Source organism: Gymnodraco acuticeps, unplaced genomic scaffold (genome assembly GCF_902827175.1).
Source record: "Gymnodraco acuticeps unplaced genomic scaffold, fGymAcu1.1, whole genome shotgun sequence".
Classification (NCBI taxonomy): domain Eukaryota; kingdom Metazoa; phylum Chordata; class Actinopteri; order Perciformes; family Bathydraconidae; genus Gymnodraco; species Gymnodraco acuticeps.
In genome coordinates, this window is record NW_022992130.1 from 918,670 (window position 1) to 941,341 (window position 22,672).

Genomic DNA, 22,672 nt, shown 5'->3' on the forward strand with positions numbered 1-22,672 from the left:
TTTAAAAAAAAAAATACATAAAAATAAATGTTGCTGTTCAATAAATAATATAAGATAAAACCCTTTAAGACCTATACAATAAATATAAAAGTAGTTTAATAATAAAGACTAAAAGGCCATTTAAAGGGGGGGGTCGCTAATAAAAAGCTAATCTAAAAAGATGTGTCTTTAGCTGTCGTTTAAAATGTCTATGCTTTAAGTGTGTGTGTCTGCAACCTTGTGTCTTTATGTGAACACACTGTTGACCTCCTCGAATGTCCTTCCTTTTGTCCCCCCCCCCATGTTTGTGCCTCAGTGGGAGAAGCTACAGATGACGGCGAGCGAGAGGAGGAAGATTATGTGCTCCGTCACCTTCCACGTCATCGCCATCACCTGCGTGGTGTGGTCGCTCTACGTGCTCATCGACAGAACAGCGGAGGAAATCAAACAAGGTCAGCACAGACTAACACACACACAAAAAAACATTGACGTAACGTTGTTCACTGTTGGATGTAGTGTTGTTAGAAATCGTCCATTCATCCACAATCCAGCTCATTTATGTATAGTATTTAATGATGAATCTGCATAGCTGTAGTGGTATTTCAGCAGTGCAAATGGTGTGAAATGCTCTCTTAGATTGGAGTATATGTGGGCGTAATTCCCTTGCAGCAGCTCAGTGGGCATCAAAGTCGAGAACAAATGTGTAGAAGAGTGTGCTGAGATTCTTTAAGAGATGATCCTCTCTGTATGTTGTTATAGACTCTCATATTTCAGACCTGTAGGCCATAAAAGAGAATGATGGATGTCCTAACTTTCTTGATATCCAATTTGAGATTGAGACTTTCATGGTGATGTTATTATAGCAAGGTCCGGTGGTTTTGCTCCGATTAGGGTTTTGTGTGTATGGCTTGCCTCAAGTTAAAGGTCAACAAAAGGCCCTCACAAGGATAAAAGTGTGTTGAAGTTTGTGTGGTTGCTTTTATAACTGTTTGTGTGTGTGTATTCTTGCTGGAGTCTGATCACCGTGTATGTGTGTAAAATGTGACAGACGTACGGTCCTGAATCATAATGTGACAGCCGTTGGTACCAGCTGGGCACATGTATGTCGATTGAAAAACTGGACACAAGTCTAAACGCACAAACATCTTAATATTTAATTCAAGTGAAGCAATTTAAAAAGATGGACGGACCTCAGCCGTTGCTGTTAAACTATATATGTCCCAAAATCCCAAACTATCCCTTTAGAGAATTATTGGGTACATTGTTTTTTCTGATTCTTGATGAAGATAGCTGACTTTAGTTTTGTCTTAAGTGCCAAACTGGAACCTGATGCAGACCACAGACTGTAACGTTGTCAGTTGGGCATCATGGTCTTTTGGAACGTTGTGAATAAGAGGAAAACGTGACTAGGAGTTTAAAAAGCCTTCAGCAGCCTTTAGAGCTTTGGCTTCTCCTAACGTCCATCTTGACCAAAATGGTCAGCAGCTCTGAGGTTCGGACAACTTGACGGCGCCATCATCAAAGTGTGGTGCTGCTTTAAAGAGGAGCTGTTTATCTTCAGCTGGCTCTACCTCGGCTGCCACTCACTCCTCTCTGGCATATTTGGTGCCTCCGAGACAGCGTACAGATGGAGGAGCAGGCTGTGCCCAACCTGATGATTCAGACTTGTCACTGTCTCCAGGGTTGTCAGGTTCAATCACCATGGTGATGCCAATGAGCTCCTCACCAGTCCTGTCCGTCCTACAGAGTGGTGTTCCTCTCTCAGTCCGAGTGCAGATACCAGCAGATCTGAAATGTTATCCATCGTCTCCTTTGATTTGCAGAGCTGATGTTTATGATTGCATGATGAATAACATCCAACTGTATAATGTGACTTTACTTTCAATTTCTGCGCATTTCTATCAATCTGTTTGTGTGTTTGGTAATACATGATACTTACACTTTCTTTACTCATGCAGCCGGAAGAATCCCAGGTAAACATTTCAACTTTGGCCTTTTAACTTTCAAATTGTGTTTTCCCTCGTCAGCCTTTTTGTCAGCTGTGTCCAGTTCATTTCAAACTGCACTTTTCACCCCTTTCCTTCCTCTGTCTGCCTTAATTTCAGGATATATATAATACTTCTTCACCATTAATGACCGGTTATTTTCACACCATCTCACTGAATGTTCAAATCTAATGAAAGCAGACAGAACTGAGTACAGCAACACGCTGTGATCTTCTGTGATGTACTTTGTGACTTTGTGAAAACAAACCTCACAGAAATATGTTCACACAATAAATCACATGTTACTCTCTCTTCATACAGCTGTATAAGCTTAGTTCAAACCTTACTGATACTAAGTTTGAGGATTTTTTTGTATCTCATTCCATAAACTAAATACTATAAAAAAAATAAGTAGGATTTAGTCATTCAATTGTGAACCTTACCTTTGTTCATATTTTTTAGCAAGCTGAAATATAACAGCCAGCCTGAAAAGATCGCGGTGTATTTCAAAGAAGACCTTTTTTGTTGTCTCCTTTTTGTTCTTATTTTTAAAGATCCCCTTTCTGCCTCCCAGTGCTGCAGCCTTTTACAAATATTCACGCTTCCACAAATTGCAAGTTTGTTTACCTCTTACATAGAGCCTTATGTTTCAAGGGTTTTGCAATTTGCAGAAATGCTGCAACTGCCTCAGGGACCATATCAATTTACTTCAAATCGCTCATCTGAAAAGCCTGCAGTATTGCTGCACTTTTATAGTGGTGTTGTTCTCTCTTTCCAAGCAATCGTTTGTTTCTTTTTGTTATATGTGATTATTTTGGGGGCATTTTTATGACTTAATTAGACAGCAGCATTTGAGAGATGACAGGAAAATATTGTTTTTCTTCACACCTCTATACAGTGTGAAAATGCACTTGCACTCTTAACAGCGTGCGTCTGTAAAACAATAAATTATAACAAAAGAAACAAATGATGGTTTGAAAAGCAAAAACAGCACTACTATAAAAACACTGCGATAGAACAAGAAACACATTTTATTTAGTGAAAGAATATCTTAATAATAAGGAAACGTTATGACATTGATGCAAAAATAATACTAAAACGCAATTATTTCCCAAGTGGTGTTCACATACTTTGCTGTATTAGTTTTCAGTGTGGTCTTTGTTTGACAGGTGTCCGTGTTTCTTCTTGTGCCCCCTCTGTTTCTCAGGGATCCTGGAATGGCCTTTCTGGACCAAGCTGGTGGTGGTGGCCATCGGCTTCACGGGGGGGCTGGTGTTCATGTACGTCCAGTGCAAAGTCTACATCCATCTATGGAGGAGACTCAAGGCGTACAACCGGGTCATCTACGTGCAGAATCGCCCCGACACGTGTAAAAAGCTGGCGCTGGAGAAGCCCCCCCTCATGGAGCCCAGTCTGGAGAGCAAGGAGGCTCTGGCTCCAACCCAGTCGGACACAAACTCCTCCCAGTACACAGAGACAGAGGACTACAGTATGGAGGTGCTCCACGTCTGACCACTGCTACACCACACACACAAACAGGCCCGCAGTGAAGAGCAGCATCGTAGAAATGCTCGGTTTCTGAGGAACGACCACACACTCCCTTTCCTCTGACCCCAGACTGACCTCCTGTCCTATTCTGGCCATCTTATATTCCTAAAACTCCATCAACAAAGAAGGCTAGACCACATCTGTCTTCTTCTGTCCACATTCCTCCGCTCAGACTTTATCCCTCACTCCTCCTTCACCATGAATCCACACTCCCACCTGTCTCCTTTCCCAGGACTGAACTGGTTTTACTGACTTCTGTAAATGTATGAAAAGGCCTGGAGCATATAACTCTCCACACACACACACACACACACATTATTACATGTAGACCTATGTGCGAGCAGGACTGAGACAAAGAGACTCACAAACGGCTCATGAGGTTTACACATCTCTGATGCGTGGTTTTCTTCGTGGGTTTGTTGGATTTGTTCGTTTTTACCTCCCGTGAGTGTTGGGCTAACCTCCCGTGGATCAGTATGTAGCGCCACGCATCGGATCTCTGGAACTTTCCAGCTACTGCCATCTGTGTCGCTGTGGTCTGTCGGCTCCGAGCAGGCCTTGATCTGGACATGCATCGAAGCACTTGTTTTTTTTTTAGTTCCCAAAACAAACCCCCTCCCTTCTTCTCGCTCTTTTCTGTCTTTGATATGAATTAAGTCTTACTGTATATGTTGTACATGGGGGAAAGCACATTCAAACTCCTGTTTTATTTAACATTTCCTCATACACACATACAGTATACATGTATATTAACCTCCCATGGATGACAAAAAAGGAATTGGGGGTTGAGTGTTTTAGTCAAAATAGACAATATGAGTTATGAGTCAGGCTCAAAGCTCTAATGCAGATAATGGAAAATCCAGCCACATCACTTCTTTACCCCAACACAACTTTCTGAAGGCTTTGAGAATGTAAACTTTTTTTTAAATGATAAAAAAGAAATGTATACAAAAAAATAACATTTTCTACTGGTCACAGGAAATTGTGAAATAATTTCCATGTCTTGGGAACATTACTAAAGCCTTTGGGCATAAACAGGGCCGCTCATGTTTTTCTATCATGCGGTTGACACAATATTTACAGTGTGATATTCCATGTGCAGTTTTTAATATGTTCATTTGTTTGCTTAGTCACGGGATGTGCCCTGAGAAATCTGAAGCTGCCTATTTTCAGTCTGTCCTCACATCGCTCCCACAGTGTATCCATTGTTCCCGAATAGATCGATTTGATTCAAAAACTGACTCTAACTGTGAGGAGCTTTCATGACTTACATATTTACAATGAATTCCTCCAGTTATGTTCACACTCCTGCACAGAGCTTATGTTGTGAGGTAAAGCAGCATTAGCATTCATCTCAGACAGCAGGAGTTTCAGTTTCAGCTAAAGTGTCTTCTTTCTTCTTGCCAGACTAATCATGGTGGAGTGACCATTTTAGCCAGCATGTCGCCTCCCCTTTTTTTGAGCGTTTGCCACAAATCTGGCCTTATGTTATTCAAATGAGACAAATGTTTCCAACACATTTTTTTCATTTCTAAAAGGAAATACATGTTAAATACTGTAAATGCGTTATTTCAGCATCAAGAAGATTGTTGCATCAGTGTCACATATTAGGTCGTTTCATGAACAAACAATGAGATTTATTTGGCAGTAAAAGCATGCACTCACACAGGGTGCATCGTCTCTCCTCAGTGAGCTGCAGCACCGCCTGCTGGTGAGTGGCTGTACGTGCAGTCTGAGCTAGGCAGCAGATGATTTCTCTGGCCGATGTGTTTTGGGCTTACACTCATTGTAAGTGCTTTAGTGTGTATGTGGGAGCACAGCGATGCCAGGCTCATGTTGAGCCTCACAGCCATTCCAACAACACACACACTTTTAAAAAACTATCTTTGATACCAGTATACTGTCTGTGAACAATGATGGTCCAACAACATACGTGATAAGTACTGCTCATTAGCAGCAGCAATAAATTAAACCTGCGCTTTGTTTTTTGCAACAATTCATACTGTACTTGTGTATTATGCCCCACAGTGACTTGAAATCTGGAGTCTAATATAATTTTAAATACATAACATGAGCCGAGAGAGTTGTTGTGTGTCAAGTTGGATTAAGATCTAGTAACGAGAAACTTCTCTGAAACTTCGATCCCCACGAGGCTCAGTGCAATTAGACAGATAAAAAGTGCAATTACCCTTTTGTTGATATTCTATTCTATAGTTATGTAATGGTGTTTAATGTCCAGGTTGTCCTCTGGGTATGAAATGATTTTTTCTTCATTTTGTGTTGTATTTATTTTTGAAAAGAAAACAGAGTACAATTTGTTCATTAAAAAAAGAATTCATTAGTAATTTTATGCAACTTACACTAACGGTGTTTTCCCCCAGAACATCACTTTCACTCTTTGTTATTCACTTATAAGCTTAAAAAACATAGAAGAAAGATTAAAAAGCTTGGTTGCTCTACGAAATTATTTTTAATTATGCAGAAAATAATCATTAAAATGCAGTGCAAATTTTAAAGTTTCCTGTATTACATGAAACGACATGGAATATCTACTTTCCCTGAGATGGAAGATTAATGAAGGATGTAGATTGTGCTTCTTTTTTTTTTTGTTCACTTTCTACTCATAGGAGCTGGCTCCTTACATGAAGTCTGAGACGGAAGTTTTGAGGCCATTTTAACATTTAACAGAAGATACTTCCTCAGCCTCACTGTACCGGCAAGGTTTCAGTATTTCTGTCCAAATGTACCTTACATCTCCTAATGTCTGGGAATAGTGTAACTTGCATAAAGCTACATTTGTTTACTACTGACTGGACTTGAACATATGAGTGTTCCCCTGTCTTATGATATCATTCCACAAGTTTGTCTGTGAATTTACTTTGGAATAGTAACTGTAAAGGATTTGGTAAAAGTACTTATGTTTTTAAAAGAAATATTGATGTGTTTTCAGTTTAATTTCCCATTATTGAACAAAGTATGTAGAATTAAAAAGAACAACCAAATAAAAATTAAGTACTTTTAATGCTTTGTGTTTTTTTGTTCTGAACTTAAATGTTAACAGGATTTTTAAGTTACAAAATATGTGAGAAGGTTGATGGTGCATCCTTATTAGATGAAAAGTTTAAAAGCTTCAGTTTTATACTCGAGAAATGAACAGAAAGAAATAACAAACTGCTGATTTAAATCAAAACATTTTAATTGCTGTAATTTTCACCCAAATAAGTGACAAAAAACTGTTTATCAGCAAACTTGAGGTTTTAAAATTGACTTTTTATGTCAGCACATTATGCATTTAAACATAAAGAAGTATCAAATCCCTCACTGGGGTCACAAAAAGGTTTCTAAACGCATTCATGGACAGCGCAGTAATATCAGAACTTCAATGTGCTTTTGGCAAAAATATCAAGTTGAGACATTATTTTATTCCTCAAACGGCGACACTGTTTGGGATTTTGTCAGGAGACATGTTGTAGTAAGGCAGCTTCTTCCCTTCGTTCCTGGTCTTGATGGAGAGGCTTATCTCTGCCAGCTGCTTCCTGAACCTCTCCATGGCCTTCTTCACAGGCTTCTCTGTGAAGTGCTCGTCAGGATATGAGCCCAGGTACAGCTGCAGGGAGAGAGGGGGACCGGGTCAGGAGGCCCAGTGCAGGGGGAGAGGCAAATGTGAAGTAGAAGTGTAGAGTCTGTGGCCGTTTCTCAATGTCGAGTATACCTGCTGCAGAGCCACTATTTCAATATATACTACGTCATCGAGTGGCGCCGAATGCTGGGCATTTAACATGCATTTAAACCAGGGGTGTCAAACTCAAGGCCCGGGGGCCAAATCCGGCCCGTGACTTAATTTTATGTGGCCCCACAAGAGCTTGCAAAGAATATTATACGGTTACATGCAGATTTACAGAAGCACGTTGCCCATAAACTACATGTCCCACAATGCATCTCAAATTTGACTTTTTTTCTCAGAATTTGACTTTTTTTCTTCTAAATATGCCTTTTTTCTTAGAATTGTTTTTGAAAATGTTACTTTATTTTTTCAAATTTCACTTCTTAAAAAAACATTTCACTTTTTATTTTGACTTTTTTTCCAGAATTTGGCTTTCTTTTAAAATCATTTTGTGACATTCTCACTGAAGATACTTGCAATTATTTGCCATAGACTTCTGCTTTCAGACGTAGTTAATTATGAAGTTATTACTCTATCCGATAATAATCCAATGCAGAGGCAATAATGTAATATATAATACATTATTTTATGTATATATGATATGTATTTTTTTTTTATATAGTCTTAAAGTTACAACCGGCCCTTTGAGTGCAGCCATAATGCTGATGTGGCCCGCGATGAAATTGAGTTTGACACCCCTGATTTAAACAGTCCTTCGGCGCCACTCGATGACATAGTATACTTGAAATAGTGGCTCTGCAGCAGGTTTACTCGACATTGAGAAACGGCCTGTATCTAACTGTTTTGGCTGGCCCTTTAAAGCTCCCCTTTTATACTGTTTTTCATCAATATATTATAGGTCTCAGATATATACAAAACATGTCTCTGAAGTGTTTGGCTCCAAATACCAAACAGATCATGCATTGTAGCATCCCATAAACCCCTCTGTTTCAGCCCTGTTTCAAAAGTACTGATTCTCTGTCTGTTACTTTAGATGAAAATAAGGAGCCCCTCCCCACGCCCCTCTGAGAGAGATTTAGTTAGAACGAACACAATGGTGCTCTAGGAAGAGATTCAGGTGATAAAGGGGGGGGTGTTACCTTGGTTGGTGATTGGCTAATGGTTACACAAGCCAATCGTTATGACATAAAGTGGCCAAAATCTGACAGGTTTTTATATTAATGGATCAGGACAAAAAGTAAGCAAATCTTTTTTCCTGAAACTTTCAGAATCTCTTTAAACAGAGGGGACACATGTTTATGTATAAAATACATGAAAAAGTGGATTTTTTATAATAGGTGACCTTTAAAACAACCCAGTCTGTACTGAGCTGTGTAAGAGTGTGCTTCTTCAGTACCTCACACTCCTGGTACTGACTGAGGGCCCACACAGCCCCCAGGTGCCAGCTGGAGCGTCCGCGATCAGGAAGGCTATGGATGATCCAATTCACATCTGCAATGCCCTTCTTGTTGGGCGGGGGCCTCCTCATGGTAGACGGAGCGTTGGGGATCCAGGAATACCAGTCGTACTACACAATGTACACACAGATACAGTATGTGCATGCAGTACATTTACTCAGAAACTGTACTCAATAAGTATTTTGAGGAACATTTTCTTTACACTTCTACTCTTGCTCAACTTGCTTTGCCCACTATGTGGCACTAAAGAACACACGCTTAACATACATTATGTTGCTGGATATAAAATGTAGACCACACGATATAACTTTAATTTAAATCGGATCATGTTAAGCTATATATCTAAACATCTATCAGTCTATTTTTTTTTAATATGTCTTATTAGTAAAATAGCATATTCATGACAGCACATTTGGATATTGGAAATGGACTTGACTGTTCTATTGTCCTACATCAAATCTGGACACACTAAAATACAAGTTGTATGAAAAGTTGAACATTATGATATGCCTGTCTTTCACAATGACAGTGAATGAACTAGCTTTAAATCAGAAAGATATTGAATGATTATGTATTATTCACCTGTCCAAAGTTTACGGCTGCATGCTGGGCTGAAGCGGTGAACACAATGGCGGTCAGATACTCTGACAGATCCTCGCGGGTTTTCAGGGACTTGGGAAACTCTGTACACGGGCAGAATTGACAAAGAGCGATACAATCTTTACAAAATCAAACTTTGTATAAGATCCTTTCACAATGCAGGTGATGGAGAAATGCAGGAAGGGCATTGCAACAGTGAAGCTCAGTCAGTGACACCATCCGACTGCTGTGGCTTCCTGTCTTCAAACCTTTCATCTGTGACAGAACAGATCTGAGTCTGTAATGCTGTCACCTGTCGTACCTGTCTCCTGCAGGCATACCTACACTACAACACAATACTTAAGGTTGAGTGAGCATTGTCTCTCCATGGAAAAACAGACTGCTGCATTTGGAATGATGTTGCAGTGCTAAAAAGATAACAGGAAGTGTGTAATGTGTACCCACCACAGTGATCGAAGTCCTGCATCCCGAAGCTGCACACATCTTTAATGAAGGCCTGGATTTCTTCATCCTCCTGCAGGGTCTCGTCGCTGGTGTAGTAAATATGCACCACATCTGACACAAAACTGCCAGAAAGGAAACAAGGCAGCAGTCACATATAGAGGAAGTGCTGCAACTTCTCCCTTACACTCCATCATAAATGACCCCACTGTTTATGGTTTGAGTGTTTCCTCTCCCTTAAACACACCAACTACACATCAGTGCAGTTCCTCACCTCTTGGTCGCCTCCCACACCCTGTAGCCGTCGTCTCTGTAGAAGTATGTGGGAAGCTCCTCCTTGTTGTCCAGGCCGCGCGCCTTGATGATGTCAGGGAAGCACAGAGACCTGAAGGTCAGAGACTTCACGCCCTTCTGGATCAGCTGGACGTGACCCCCTCCACCTGTAGCATTCGCCTTCAAGAGGATGGAGAAGATACAGCGTCATCACACAGGTAACTCATCACTCCTGCAGCCAAGGATTTGTGCTTATGTCCTTCTAGATTTGCATCCATGTGGCTAAGTATCCATTACAGATGTCCTAACAGGAAGTGCATTTTTTGGGACTTTTTCAGCACATTCTTGGTTGTAGCTTTTGCTTTTAACTGAGAGTCTAATAAAATGCTTGTGTTCCTCGCAGCAAATATGTCTTAAATAGACCCTAGATAGACCTCCTTTTTGCTTTGCATTTCATTTCCCCTTCCAACAGAATAAAACAAATATAGAAAAGTGTCATTATTTTACGTCCACACCCACAGACTCACCTTGTCAAAGATGCCACACTCACAGATGAGCTGCTCTCTGGCCTTGGTGTTGATAGCGATGGTAAAACGAATGTGTGGCATAAGCAGCTGAGAAAGGAACATCAATCAAAACATTTTCATTCGTTTATATATTGAACCTTTATTTACAATGAGAGAATTGAAAAATCCCACTAAATGTTAACAATAAGGGTAGAACATTTGATAATTTAAATAATTAAATGCCAAATATAAGATATTTTAAAGTATAGGTTGGGAGGTTTGGGATAAACTAGTTAATGGGTCTGAGGTTTACCTTGTACACAGGGTGAACAGCAGGGAGCTGCCGGTACATGGCGATAGCAAACACCTCTGTGATCAGGTGAGTCCGGAGCAGGTGTGTGATGTTCTGGTGGTACTGGAAGTCAGCGGAGCGGACCCAGATCTTAGCCAGCAGCCAGTCGTACTTAGCGTCAGTGGGCAGGAAGATCGGGTTGTCTTCACCTGGGGTCTGCCCGAGCTGGGGAAAAGAATCAGGAAAAAGAGAGGAATGGATTTATACTGAAATGTTTCCCTGGAGGTGTAATGAAATGGCAACATCGAGTAAATGTCTATAGCACAGTTTCTACACAGGATAATGTGTGCTTTACATAAGGAAAAATAAAAGATAGGAACATAGCATAGGATAAAAACATTGGCAAAAAGCCAAGCTACATCACAAGCACATAAACAGACATTCTGAATCATAGAATTGCTAGATTTGGTGCATATCTAGGACCTTCCTGCAGTTTGTTCCAGTTGCATGCAGCATAACATTACATTACATATCATTTAGCTGACGCTTTTGTCCAAAGTGACTTACAATAAGTGCAAAAACCATAAAGATTCCAACACCGAACAACAAGGAAAGTGCAGATATATTCACTTCAAGCTAGATCATACCATAGTGCTGGTGAATTAGTTACAAGGCCTAAATCGACTCAAAAAGTGCTTCGTGTTTATATTCTTCATGGACACACAGGCTCAACAGTACCTGTATGGCTATGGGCATGATCTTCTTCTGAGTGTTCTTGTAGAGCAGACACATGGGAGCAGCGATGTACTGCAGCGTGCACGGGTCAGTGCAGTTAGCAGTGATGCCCTCCAACACCTCGTAGTCCACTATGTAGATGTTTCCTGCCTGGAGCCAAACATGGATTCACATCGTTAGTCAGTGGGAGGTTTCAAGTTAAACATGGACTTTGAATATGTCACAACAAGTCTACCTCTATTTCCTCCTCCAGTGTCATCTCTCTCTCCAGGCTCACTTTAACCATCTCATCAGTGACCGGAAACTTCTCAGGGAGTTTGGTGCACTTTTTGATTACTACGGGGTTGCAGCCGTTCAGAAACTGGTATCCAAACATGAAGTCCTCCTTCCAGTGTTTCATCACATACTCTGGATAATACAAATACAATATGATATAATATAACAAAACACAACAATATATTATATAAAATAATATAATATATGTGAGGCTGACCTGAGATTGTGTTTTTGATTCTCACAAAGATCTTCTCAAAGTCAGCGAAGTCACTCCAAGAGGACTGGAACATGTGCATGAACTGGTTCACACACAGGTTCTCTATTCTGAAGATCCATCATCATCATCATCATCATCATCATCATCATCATCATCATCATCATCATCATCATCATCATCATAATATGCAAAATAAAGTACAAAAAAGTATACAATATACAATGTATTTTTTGGAATATGTAACTAAATACTGCAAATAATTCCCTAAAGAAAATGACATGTCATACTGATTGTGGCTATGATGTTTTTCACTGCCAGTAGTAGTAGCAGTGAAAGCCCATTTACTTCTGTGTGCAAAGCTGCAGCCTTTCTGTCAACACCTTATGAAGCTCACTTTTCCAAATTGCGTGACTCATTTTCCACCTCACCTACTTCTCTAGACCCTCCTCTGCTTCAAAGCTTTGTCATTGATGCAACTTTTAGCAGAACTAATGCATGGTGCAAACGGATGTGTTTGGAATCTGTCTTGTGTGTCTGTGTCTGTGCTCAGCCTCTCATGCCTGCATGAAAGCAAAATGCAAATGTCCCTGGAGATAAACACACAATGAAACCTCTGTTTATTTCCAGGAAATCCTGAGCACAGAAAATAGAGTGCACGTTATCAGGCTGGAGATCATCATATGACCGGGGCATCGTGAAAGCTTTGCATTGAAACACACCTCGGAAGTTAAGGCCTCTTTGTAGCTGAGGGGCATCAGCTGTCCTCACAACTACTGTCAACCTGTGTTCTACAGCAGGCTGTCAGAGGGAGCACTTACGCCTTACTGTAGTTCAGTACGAAGTCCACTCCCTTCTCAGTGTCAAACTGGATGTCCCGCGGCAGATCTTTGTGTCTGTTAGCATCTATGCTCATAGGAATGCCTGGCTGCCACTCCTTCCACCTGTAAGGACAGCAGAGATGTTAGTGAGCAGCAGCCTCAGCCTCTTTTATCATAAAACCACAAATTGTGTGAACTGGCCTGTAGGTCTTTCTCCTCCTTTCCAGCTCTTTCTGTCTGTGCTGCTTCACCAGGCCGGTCTTATCATCCTGAGGCAGGTGTGCTACAACCGACACAAGACAAAGTGAGCGATCATGGAACAATAACAGAGTTTGACCTGCAGACTGATGAAAAGACGAGGCAGGCAGTCTGGAAAAGCAAACTCATGTATACCTCTTGCATCCCGCAGCACCACCTCCTTGTCATCCACCAGCCAGCGGAAGCAGGGGAACTCCAGATAGTCTCCACTGGGGGTCTTCACTGTGACGTACTTGCAGTACCAGTCATCCTGCACCCAGTACCTTTTCTTCTCAATCTTCACCAACACAATCTCTCCCAGGTTCTCATCCACCCTCACGTCATAGGAGTCCACCTGCAATTTATTCAGCAGGGAAATAAATGAACTAGGAAAATAGTGTTATTTAAAGAATCCACCGTGGATTAATAGTGTATCGTCAGTAAGCGTTGTTGTATAAAGGGAAGAGGTAAAACACATTTAGCATGTCACAGCATAGTATGTGAAAACCTCAATGTCATATAGAGGCTTTCATTTGTGGACACCCTTTGGTCATGTTTGTCGATGTGAGCATGATAAATTGCAAAAACAAATTGAGAGAAATGTGGGACTTCAAAAATATCAAGCTAAATAAAATGCTTTTTAAACATTTGCAAGTTTGCAGGGGACAACAGATAAAACCTACAAACCTTAATGTATGATAAAATAGTTTTTTATTTAAAAAAACTGCATCAAGAATGCTAAGTGGATGCTAAATTCGATATGTATACCTCGTCCTACATGCAAACATGTCTTGATACAATAGTACAGCCATTGCATGATTTTGATTTATTTTCTTTTTTTTTTTAATATATTTCTTGTATTTTTATTGTCAAACACCATGTGAAATCATATCATGAACTTTACTTATACGGGTTGGAGTAGTTTCAAACACTTTGTCTCTATGGAGAATAAACTGAAGGGAGCAGTTCAAGAATACATTTCAGGGACATTTAAATAAAGGACCTCTAATTATTTATTTGTAAGCACAAAAAAGTCCACACAGTATGTTTTTAAAAGATAAAAACGTGAAAAAGGTTGCTTATATTTTGTAATAAAATGCTTTGTTCCTATCAGCAATTATTTCTTCAAATACACCTCTTCTTTTCTTTGCATTTAATTTCCCCTTCCAACAGAATAAACATCAATGCACCTTTCTGTCTCTTCTTCCTCTTTTTAGTCTACATGCAAACAAGCTCACCCAGTGTTTGTCTGTGTGCAGTTGTTGGTACCCACCATTCATCAGAATTAAAAATAAATGTTCCGCTGTAACTTCACTTACCGCCCCTCTCTCAAAGTCATTGTACAGAGGTTTGTCCAGCAGCGTTCTCTCGCTGCATCTCTCCGTGCCCACTAGAGTGATGTAGATATAATCATCTGTCCCTGCAAACCACTGGCTGCCCGTGGAAACTGTCACCGTGTAGGAAGGCATGGCGGTCACACAGGTCCAAAGGCTCTCTGGAGACCAAGAAATCTGCAGAAAAGTACCTCAACCAAAGCCCCTGAGGTTTGCACACTTCTCCTTGCTGTTATTGTGTCACTGATGTTCACTTCTCTCTTCTCCCCATATCTCTTTCACCAACAGAACATGTGTAATCAGGCAGAAGAGGGAGGTGCACAAAACGGATCTCCACCTGCATACTATAAAATGATGTCAGAATAAAATACGACTCCTTTCGAGATGCGTTATCAGCTGGGATTTCTGGAGCACTGACGTGAATGTTGGTGCAGGGAAAGGTGTCTTATCCCAGGGAGAGGATATCAAATGCATTGTCTTTGTCAGCAAACAACAGGACTTCCTGAAATTCCTGTATCACAGAAGAAAAAGAGAGGGCAGTCCAACGGTGTTACTGATGATATGAAAGGGACATGTTAACATACATATCTTTTACACATCATATTTACTAGTCAAATCAGTATTTGCCACTGGACAACAGCTGGCACTGTATTCCAGTTTCAGTGAAATAAATGCAAATCATAGAGTCCCTCTGTGGTTTTACAGGTGAAACTATAACGTGAACGTTGACAGGGGTCTGTGTGTGTTACACTCGAAGTGGGAAATGGGATTAATATGATCCTACTTCACAAGTAAGATTAAAAAATAAATCTATTAAAGGAATAAAACACACCTAATCAGCGTCTGCCTCTTGTGAAAATTGTGTAAAGTCTGAGCGTATAGGACAGGATCATTCACATGTTCACCGTCACAGACAAATAAAAGCCCAAGCAGGCGTACTGTTTCAAGATCACTTGTAATGTAATTCTGTCACTGTTTAAAAGGCAAAACTGAACATGTACAAATAGAGAGAATAAAACTGACAGACATTAAAAAGGCATTTTCTTTTGTTCAATCCTTCTGAAAACTATGCATATTCAGTCACATCACATATAGCTTAATGAAGTTGGACAGTGTAGTTTTACATACTTTTACGTATCCAAATATCTTCTCTTACATAATCACGTCGCAGTGAGCAGCGAGAACAGAGCTGATCTATTCCCCAATTGTTGATGGGATACTTCAAAAACTGCAATAACAGCAGGGTCATGTATTCGACACCAAATAGGAAACCAAAGGAGAAAGAAATGAAAGCTCCACAGTGCTGAAGATGAGTGGCATTTTAATAAGCAGAAGTGTTACTGAATACTACATTTTGTTTCGGAAATGGTGGCTTGAACTTCTCATTGGTGTGATTGTACTCTTAAGCCAAATCAGGTTGCTCTCCTACTCTATTTCTTACTATAATCGACAGACGCTACAGTATGATGAATCAACTTGTTATTGGAGCTGTAAAGTGATACGAAATATTTTTGACGTTTTTAGTTGGGCAGTTCGAAAAAGGTTGATCGTCTCTGAGCACATTTGAGATTGGATAAAAGTCTTATTTTTGTATGGTTTGTTAGATATTTGGTAGTTTTAACTCTTCAGCCCTCTCGCAATTATTCAAATGACATTTACTGAAAAGTGTATAGGGGATATATGCAAACTGTGATGTTTCATTTTTTTAAAAAGTCCCAAGCCATAAAGGTTACACACCATTGGCTCAATTTTCCCGCATTCATATACTAGGTCTAAAACTCATAGAAAACACATGAAACAGTAAGATATTAAATGCAGAGAAAGGCAAGAGGCTGAAAAAGCGAGTCTGACTGAAGAGACGCATGTAAACATAGGTGGTGACTTTAAGGTTGAAAGTTAGGAAACGACTATTTCATCGTTATTAAATGTTCAGTCTTTGTGACAGTAGCTCGTAGTTCAACATTTTGGTTAAAAACAGTGCATATATTTCACTTATTATCTGACAGCTAGCTTTCATTAACAAAAAAAAAAATCTACCCTGACTTGTATTTTTTTTAATGAATTTATGAAATATATATGAATGTTTTGTCTAGCTGTGATGGTAAACAATTACATGTATATGCAATGCTGCCACCCAGTGGCAACCTCTATGTGAATCAATAAATAAATGACGCAAAAGCTACAGTCATGAGGTCCCATCACGTCCCTCTTACATCCATATCATGTTAAATGCTGACTTCTTAAACTCTGAATATCTTTCTGATTGCAGCAGAGTAATTCAATATCATCGGAGCTACAAAATAAAAAATTTGATCGACATTAACCAACATAAAAAGCAAAGCAAAGATAAGAGTACAGACATTACCTGCTCTATTCAAGGTTCGGCAATAAAATGTTAAGTTTAAACTGAAATAAAGTGCCAGCTTTGTCACTGCATTGATTATATTGATTTTAGATTTGTGTAGAGGAAACAACAACTTCTCCTAGAGTTACTGCACCCCAAAGCTGCCCTATACATTTAAAGACACGCACAACTTTGAATAAACCAACACTGAAAATCATGAGAATATTCTCAAACTCAAACCACATTTCCAGAATAGCCAACAATCTCATTACCAGGTCAGTAAAAAGGAAACGAGTTAGAAAGAAACTGATCATCTGATCATTGTAGGCTAATGTCCATCTTAAAATCAAGCCAGAGGACATCTGTGTGAGCGGCTTCTCCACAATCAGAGGGTTCTTTTGTTAAAGTTAAAGAGCACATCATCGCCCGAGCTGCTAACCTGCTGTATCCATGGAGACACTGATGAGAGAGAGAAATTCAAACCACATGTTGTATGTTTGAGTAAAACTTCTCTTAAGAAGTGGGCGACTCACAAAACTGTGTGAACTGACTCTCATGGTGCCTTCAGTGAACTCGAGGAAAAGGCGATTTAAGACGTGGCGAGTTAGTTTCAGATCCCTTTCTGTTGGAAGCATCGAGGTCGATCTGTAAGGTCTCGGAGCGTACAGACTCAGGATGGATAAAACCAGCACCTAGTTCAGGTGGAGGATCTGCTTCATGAACTCATAGGTGGTGAAGGCCACGGCCTGGGAGGGGATGCAGCGGATGTAGTTGAGAGAAAGACCTCGGTACAATCCCTTCTTGATGCCAAACTCTGTGTACACATACTTCAGCGTCTTTCTCAGAGATCTGTTGAGGCAAGAGACAATACAAATCAGAGAGAAATCTAATGGGTTTATGGGTTTGGGTCTTCTTCTTTTTAGCTTAGTAAAGCCTATTGTTATTACCAGGATGTTGCTGTAGTTTTACAGATTAGTAGCTATGATACTCCTTGATGTTTTAGGACTACATTTATTTTTATGTAAACAGCCCCTATTCGGTTTTGTTTTCTCTTCAGCTGTAAGCATACACTTCATTATCAAACCAAATGTGGGAACTTCTCATCTACAGTCCAAAACACCTACATTGAAACACTGATTTAGTTAAGAACCTCATATACGAAGGTGCAGAACAACCTGCCAACAGAATATGGGGGAGTAGGATCATCGGTGATACTTACGAGCATTTCTCAGAGTCAGGAAGCACGGTTCCTAGCTGCATTCTTCTCCTAGCCACATCCAAAGGGTACCTTTAAGAGGAGACACAATGTGACACAATGTGACACATCAATAAAATACTTGAAAAGAAAACTTCACACCACATTGTCAGCATTAGGACTTTTTGGCTGCCAGCCGACAGCACTTACGAGATTGTCTGAGCGATGGCACCGGCAACCCCTCCACACAGCAGGTTAACGTGCACTTTCAGAACCTGGACATCAGGGTTGTCTGAGGAGGGCTGTCCCAGCCTCTCTGGGAAATGTTTCAAGCCGAGGCTCTTCAGGGTGCCGAAGGTGAAAAACGAGACACCTGGACGATAAAAGGAAAGGGGAGAAAAGAGTTAAGACCTCACAAAGAACACTGGATAGATTTATGAAGGGGGACATTTTATGTTGTTCTGCACGATAATATAGGATCATCTTTAAAGACTCATATCAATCAATACAAAAATCATTTTATTAATCACCTGCATACGGAGCCATTCCAATAAGTGTTGGAATAAGTCCCCTGTAGAAGCCCGAGACGCCCCCTTCCTTTGCAAAAAAGAAAAACAGGTGTGATTGCAGAGGATACATTATTACAATTACAATATATTTTTGATATTCCCGCATTTTTAAAGTGGCAATATACAGCTTTTAATTTTCCTCCTTAAGTGTTTCTAAATTGATTTTTTTTTTTGGAAAACCTCCTTATTACCACAAGGACATATTTAGCTACCTATTATTTTTACAGTCAGGTGAAAAAAGCATCAATAATATATATAAATGTTAATGATATTTTATTCATTCCCAATGCTTCTCGGAGTATTCACAGTCCCTGGACATTCTGCCTTACAGTCAGTCTGTCCCTTGCCGCACCTTTCTCCAAAAGACACAACCACTACGCTTTATACAATTGAATATGCAATGATGTCGCCAAGTTGCAAATGACCCTTCTTTCCCTGTCTTGGTTGTGCAATGGTTTACATACAAGGCTGTAACAAGAGGGAACCAATCCAAACCAAGATGGTGTCATTATTCTATTGATATTACATTGTGCAATCAACATTGTTTCATACTGATACAAGTACAGCAACAAACATGTCCATTGCCACTTAAATGAAAAGCTATAATGTTTATGAAGGCTTAGTTGTTTATGTGAGAAGTTGAACAGCAGTACTCTACCTCAAGGTAGATGGTTTGGAAGGCATTTGCAATTCCAGTGTATCGATGCTCTCCGGTCACCTGGAAGGCCAGTCTGGCTCTGATGACGTCCAGAGGGTAGGTGAATATCACCGCAGTCAACCCTGAAAACACACAACAACACAGATGGAACTTTTTATAAACAGTCTTTGAATGCTTCAAACTAATAAACTGGGATCAAGCACTTTCACATTTTGGCTGTATTTTAATTTCAATTGAAATACTTGTCTTTCATTCTCTTTTAATGTTGCCCCACCAAGCACACTGGGAACTGGACCACTTCAAATCATTTTATTGCAAATTTCAAAACTCTTGTATACTGTTGATGCAGTATCTGTTACAACATGAGAAAGCTTATACTGAGGTGACAAATGTCTATAGTCTAAGATTCAATGATCAATACATTAACAGGAAAGGGAAACTACATTACAGTGCATATTATCCAACTGATACTGACATAAAAGGCACGTCTTACCAGTGAGAAAGATGAATTACCTGCCATAGATCCTGCTATTAGGCGGTGGATGTGTTCAGAGATCCCGAACTGTTTACCTAGCAGCTGTAATGCCAGGAATCATCGGTCAACAGTTTAACCAAAAAAACAATACAATGAAACATAGCAAACAAATAAACAAAATGTAACAATATTAAAGCCTATTACACTTCCCAAATCAACGGCTACCATTGGTTTTATTGAATTCCAATATATTTTATAACATTGCCTTTTGAGAGTGTTATTCCAAAATAAAGCACTGACTGTACCTTATTATATTTTTCAAAGGCCATGAACTGGATGGCTCCATAGGGAAATATGCGGACCATCATTGCCCCATTACCCTTGTACAAGCCAAGGAAGCCTTCTTTCTTTGGCACGGCTTTCAGAGTTGCAAACACTCCTGCAAAGAAAGGTCAGAAGTTTCACTCATGTGGCACAGAGTTGTGAAAATAAACTCTTATTGGCGTTTCATGTTGGCTGCTGTTGTTTTTACCGAGATGTTTGTAATGGGGGTTCTGGGCTTGAAGGAGAATCTTGATTCTGTCCAGAGGAGCTATGGTACTCTTGGCACAGCATCCTGCAACACCTAAACAAAAGCAGATACACGTAAAGAGAACATTAATATGCAACTTTTAATGTTACAATGGGAGAATAGTTGTAATGTTTTTAATTAATCTTGAGTGCCTGACATGGCAATGAAAAAGGCCAATCATGTAAAGATAGAACTGTTGAAATAAGATTCATCAGAATATTAAGAGTAGCGTTGGTCGTGCAACATAGAAGAGAGCAGAACAGTTAACCATTTCGATTTTCAAGTGCAACATGTGTTGCAAAATAAATAGAGGAAGTACCACAAAACAACAACACAGAAACATACCTGTCTTTTCTATATTAACTGCACAATGTAGAAAACAGAACTTACTGTAGAAGCTTAAAATATTTTTGAAAACTAGCTTGTCTGTTTGTAAAATATATAATTACCTGAATCTCGAATAGTTGGTAGATTTGAAAAGAAGCTCCCTAAAGTAGCATTTGGCAGGCAGTGAACATTTGTGATTTTGGTCCCTGGCTAGTTGTCTTCATTGGTCTTTGAAGGGAAACTCAATTTGTGCTTGCAAAGTTCCACAGGTAGCTCAGAGATCTGCAGAGTGATGGTATCTCTAGAGCTAATATGAAGGTTTTTAAGTGACCTATCTAAGTGCAGTATGTTCAAGGTCCGTAGCGTGGCTGTGCAGTTTATGCGTCACAAAAGAAAGCAGGAGAGAGTGGAGCCCCTCCTGTAGATCAGGGTACATGAGCCTGCAGTGCCCAGCAGCAGCAAGGAGTCTGTTCGGCTGCAGGACCCTGAAGACAATCTGTTATCGATCATTATTGTGTCTCGCAGATGTGCTCACTTTCTCTTTTATCTGCTGGTATCAGTTTTTCAAGGTCAAACGCAGAAATGTACTAATTAAGGTGTTAAATGTGTGCAGCAAATAACTAGCACTGCAGGATATGTACAACAAACAGTTATATGAGAAGGTAGAATCCATCATGTCAGATTTTTCCCGTCAGAAATTCTCGTCAGACTTTGAATAGCTGAAACCAATACATTCTTTATATAAATACTCTCATATATACCAGCACACTGCTTTATCCCAATATACTCTTGCAGACACAACAAGGCTGGAAACTGTATCTTTGAGTTCTACATTGTGTAAATCCTCATCATCAACCTGTTAATGATAATATAGACTCATATGTCAGATCCTACCTCCAGCTACAAAGGAGCGAACAAAGTGGTAGTCCCTCTCGGCAGGGGGCCCGCTGCTTATAGCAGGAGATGTGGAGACCACAGCCTCTGATGTCATCCTTCCTGCTGAGGAATCTGCCACATCCGTAGCTGTACAATAGAGAAAAACACTTCACATGTGAATATGGGAATGTAACACCAACCTGGCAAATACCCATATGAGCAAACCAGAGTCTATGATATTGTATTTACTTAAGTTTTCAATGGGGTTTAACTAGCTTTGAGGGTAATTAGCCATGATATCAAGATACTCACAAGATGATCGAGACTGTAAGAGGCACTGAACACAGAATAAGTGGGGGCTCTGTCCGATGAAATCTCTTCAACTAATAAGTGGGGGCTCTGTCCGATGAAATCTCTTCAACAAATGTTTCTCCTCTCGGGGTGATCCTGGCTGTTTGAAAGTGTTACTATGAAGGCCGGGTGGTCGCGAGGAGCTGCTGGTTTACTGTTTCAGGTGAACGCAAACTGGATCTGTTGTGATGAATGAACCGTGTGTACTTTCAACATTTACGTATCACTAATGCCCTTCGCCAGTTAACTGACAGCATCTGACCGAAAACAGTCGCACGTTTATGACGCAGCATGACGTCAACAGACGAGGACGAGGGGCTGCGATCAGGCTGCGGTACATTTCAGAATTTTTGTTTTCATAGGTTTTACAGGGGAGATTTACGCCAAAAATAGGAGTCTCTTTACACATATTCTATATTTTATTTGATCCTATGTATTAAAAAAGTAGGTATAAGAATGTATTCAAAATATGTCAAACGATTTCAGTTAATTAAGATAAAAAGAGCAATAACAAAGAGTTATTACGGTATTATTATTATAATTATTATTTTATATTTTTGTATTTAATTACGGGAATGATTCATTATAATAATAATAATAATAATATTTTCATTGGCAGACGTCTTTATACAAACCTCTCTGGCCAGTTTAGATGTATGAATATGACATTTCCATAACATAATAAAGTAGATCATACATTTGTATCATATTTAAGTGTAATACCTTGTAATACCTTCAATACTCAATGTTAACTGCCACTGGCAATGATTTTTTTTAGATAGCTCAACACTAAAATTCCAAGATTGTTTTTGATTATAACTTAAGTTAAAGCAGTTCACATACAATTATGAATTATCCTTATCAACTGCACTTGTGTTGTTTTGGTGATTAATTTCCTTATAATGATTTTTAGCACAACCATGCGTCCACTGGCTGAAACCACGGCCAGGAGCCCTAAGACAAACCTTAGCTGTACTCCATCC

General features: G+C 39.8%; 3 protein-coding genes across 4 annotated transcripts in view; 1 reads left to right on the plus strand and 2 right to left on the minus strand.

The window, feature by feature from the left end:
- march8 (membrane-associated ring finger (C3HC4) 8) overlaps nucleotides 1-6,534 on the plus strand; it is an 88,086-nt gene extending 81,552 nt beyond the window's left edge. Inside the window, exons 7-9 of one of the 2 annotated variants that reach the window (XM_034203836.1) lie at nucleotides 296-431; nucleotides 1,938-1,952; nucleotides 3,172-6,534. In XM_034203836.1, coding sequence (XP_034059727.1) covers nucleotides 296-431; nucleotides 1,938-1,952; nucleotides 3,172-3,476 — 456 coding nt within the window. In that variant the 3' untranslated portion in view covers nucleotides 3,477-6,534. The remainder of the gene's footprint in view (nucleotides 1-295; nucleotides 432-1,937; nucleotides 1,953-3,171) is intronic. The other variant, XM_034203835.1, reaches the window with a different exon arrangement.
- Nucleotides 6,535-6,690: 156 nt separating this feature from the next.
- On the minus strand, nucleotides 6,691-15,352 carry alox5a (arachidonate 5-lipoxygenase a). The gene is made up of 14 exons (XM_034203833.1): nucleotides 14,309-15,352; nucleotides 13,146-13,344; nucleotides 12,954-13,035; nucleotides 12,753-12,875; nucleotides 11,935-12,041; nucleotides 11,677-11,849; nucleotides 11,445-11,591; nucleotides 10,728-10,931; nucleotides 10,436-10,522; nucleotides 9,910-10,088; nucleotides 9,639-9,760; nucleotides 9,177-9,277; nucleotides 8,534-8,704; nucleotides 6,691-7,119 (listed from the first exon to the last, which is right to left on the minus strand). The coding sequence occupies exons 1-14, from the start codon at nucleotides 14,456-14,458 to the stop codon at nucleotides 6,940-6,942; spliced, it is 2,025 nt and encodes a 674-aa protein (XP_034059724.1). The 5' UTR covers nucleotides 14,459-15,352; the 3' UTR covers nucleotides 6,691-6,939.
- Nucleotides 15,353-15,627: 275 nt separating this feature from the next.
- On the minus strand, nucleotides 15,628-21,954 carry slc25a16 (solute carrier family 25 member 16). Its single transcript, XM_034203834.1, has 10 exons — nucleotides 21,651-21,954; nucleotides 21,357-21,485; nucleotides 20,097-20,189; nucleotides 19,870-20,003; nucleotides 19,603-19,666; nucleotides 19,090-19,211; nucleotides 18,393-18,459; nucleotides 18,073-18,235; nucleotides 17,887-17,955; nucleotides 15,628-17,516 (listed from the first exon to the last, which is right to left on the minus strand). The coding sequence occupies exons 2-10, from the start codon at nucleotides 21,451-21,453 to the stop codon at nucleotides 17,360-17,362; spliced, it is 966 nt and encodes a 321-aa protein (XP_034059725.1). The 5' UTR covers nucleotides 21,454-21,485; nucleotides 21,651-21,954; the 3' UTR covers nucleotides 15,628-17,359.
- Nucleotides 21,955-22,672: the final 718 nt, after the last annotated feature.

Excerpts from the sequence above, each read along its gene's own strand:
- alox5a (XM_034203833.1), bottom strand. The coding sequence starts at position 14,458 with ATGCCTTCCTACACGGTGACAGTTTCCACGGGCAGCCAGTGGTTTGCA. Across the intron at positions 13,345-14,308 it reads ATGACTTTGAGAGAGGGGCG|GTGGACTCCTATGACGTGAG; the intron begins GTAAGTGAAGTT and ends AATAAATTGCAG. Across the intron at positions 12,876-12,953 it reads AGGAGGAGAAAGACCTACAG|GTGGAAGGAGTGGCAGCCAG; the intron begins GCCAGTTCACAC and ends CTGTCCTTACAG.
- slc25a16 (XM_034203834.1), bottom strand. The coding sequence starts at position 21,453 with ATGACATCAGAGGCTGTGGTCTCCACATCTCCTGCTATAAGCAGCGGG. Across the intron at positions 20,004-20,096 it reads CCCCCATTACAAACATCTCG|GAGTGTTTGCAACTCTGAAA; the intron begins GTAAAAACAACA and ends CTTTCTTTGCAG. Across the intron at positions 18,460-19,089 it reads TCCAAACCATCTACCTTGAG|GAAGGGGGCGTCTCGGGCTT; the intron begins GTAGAGTACTGC and ends TTTTTTGCAAAG.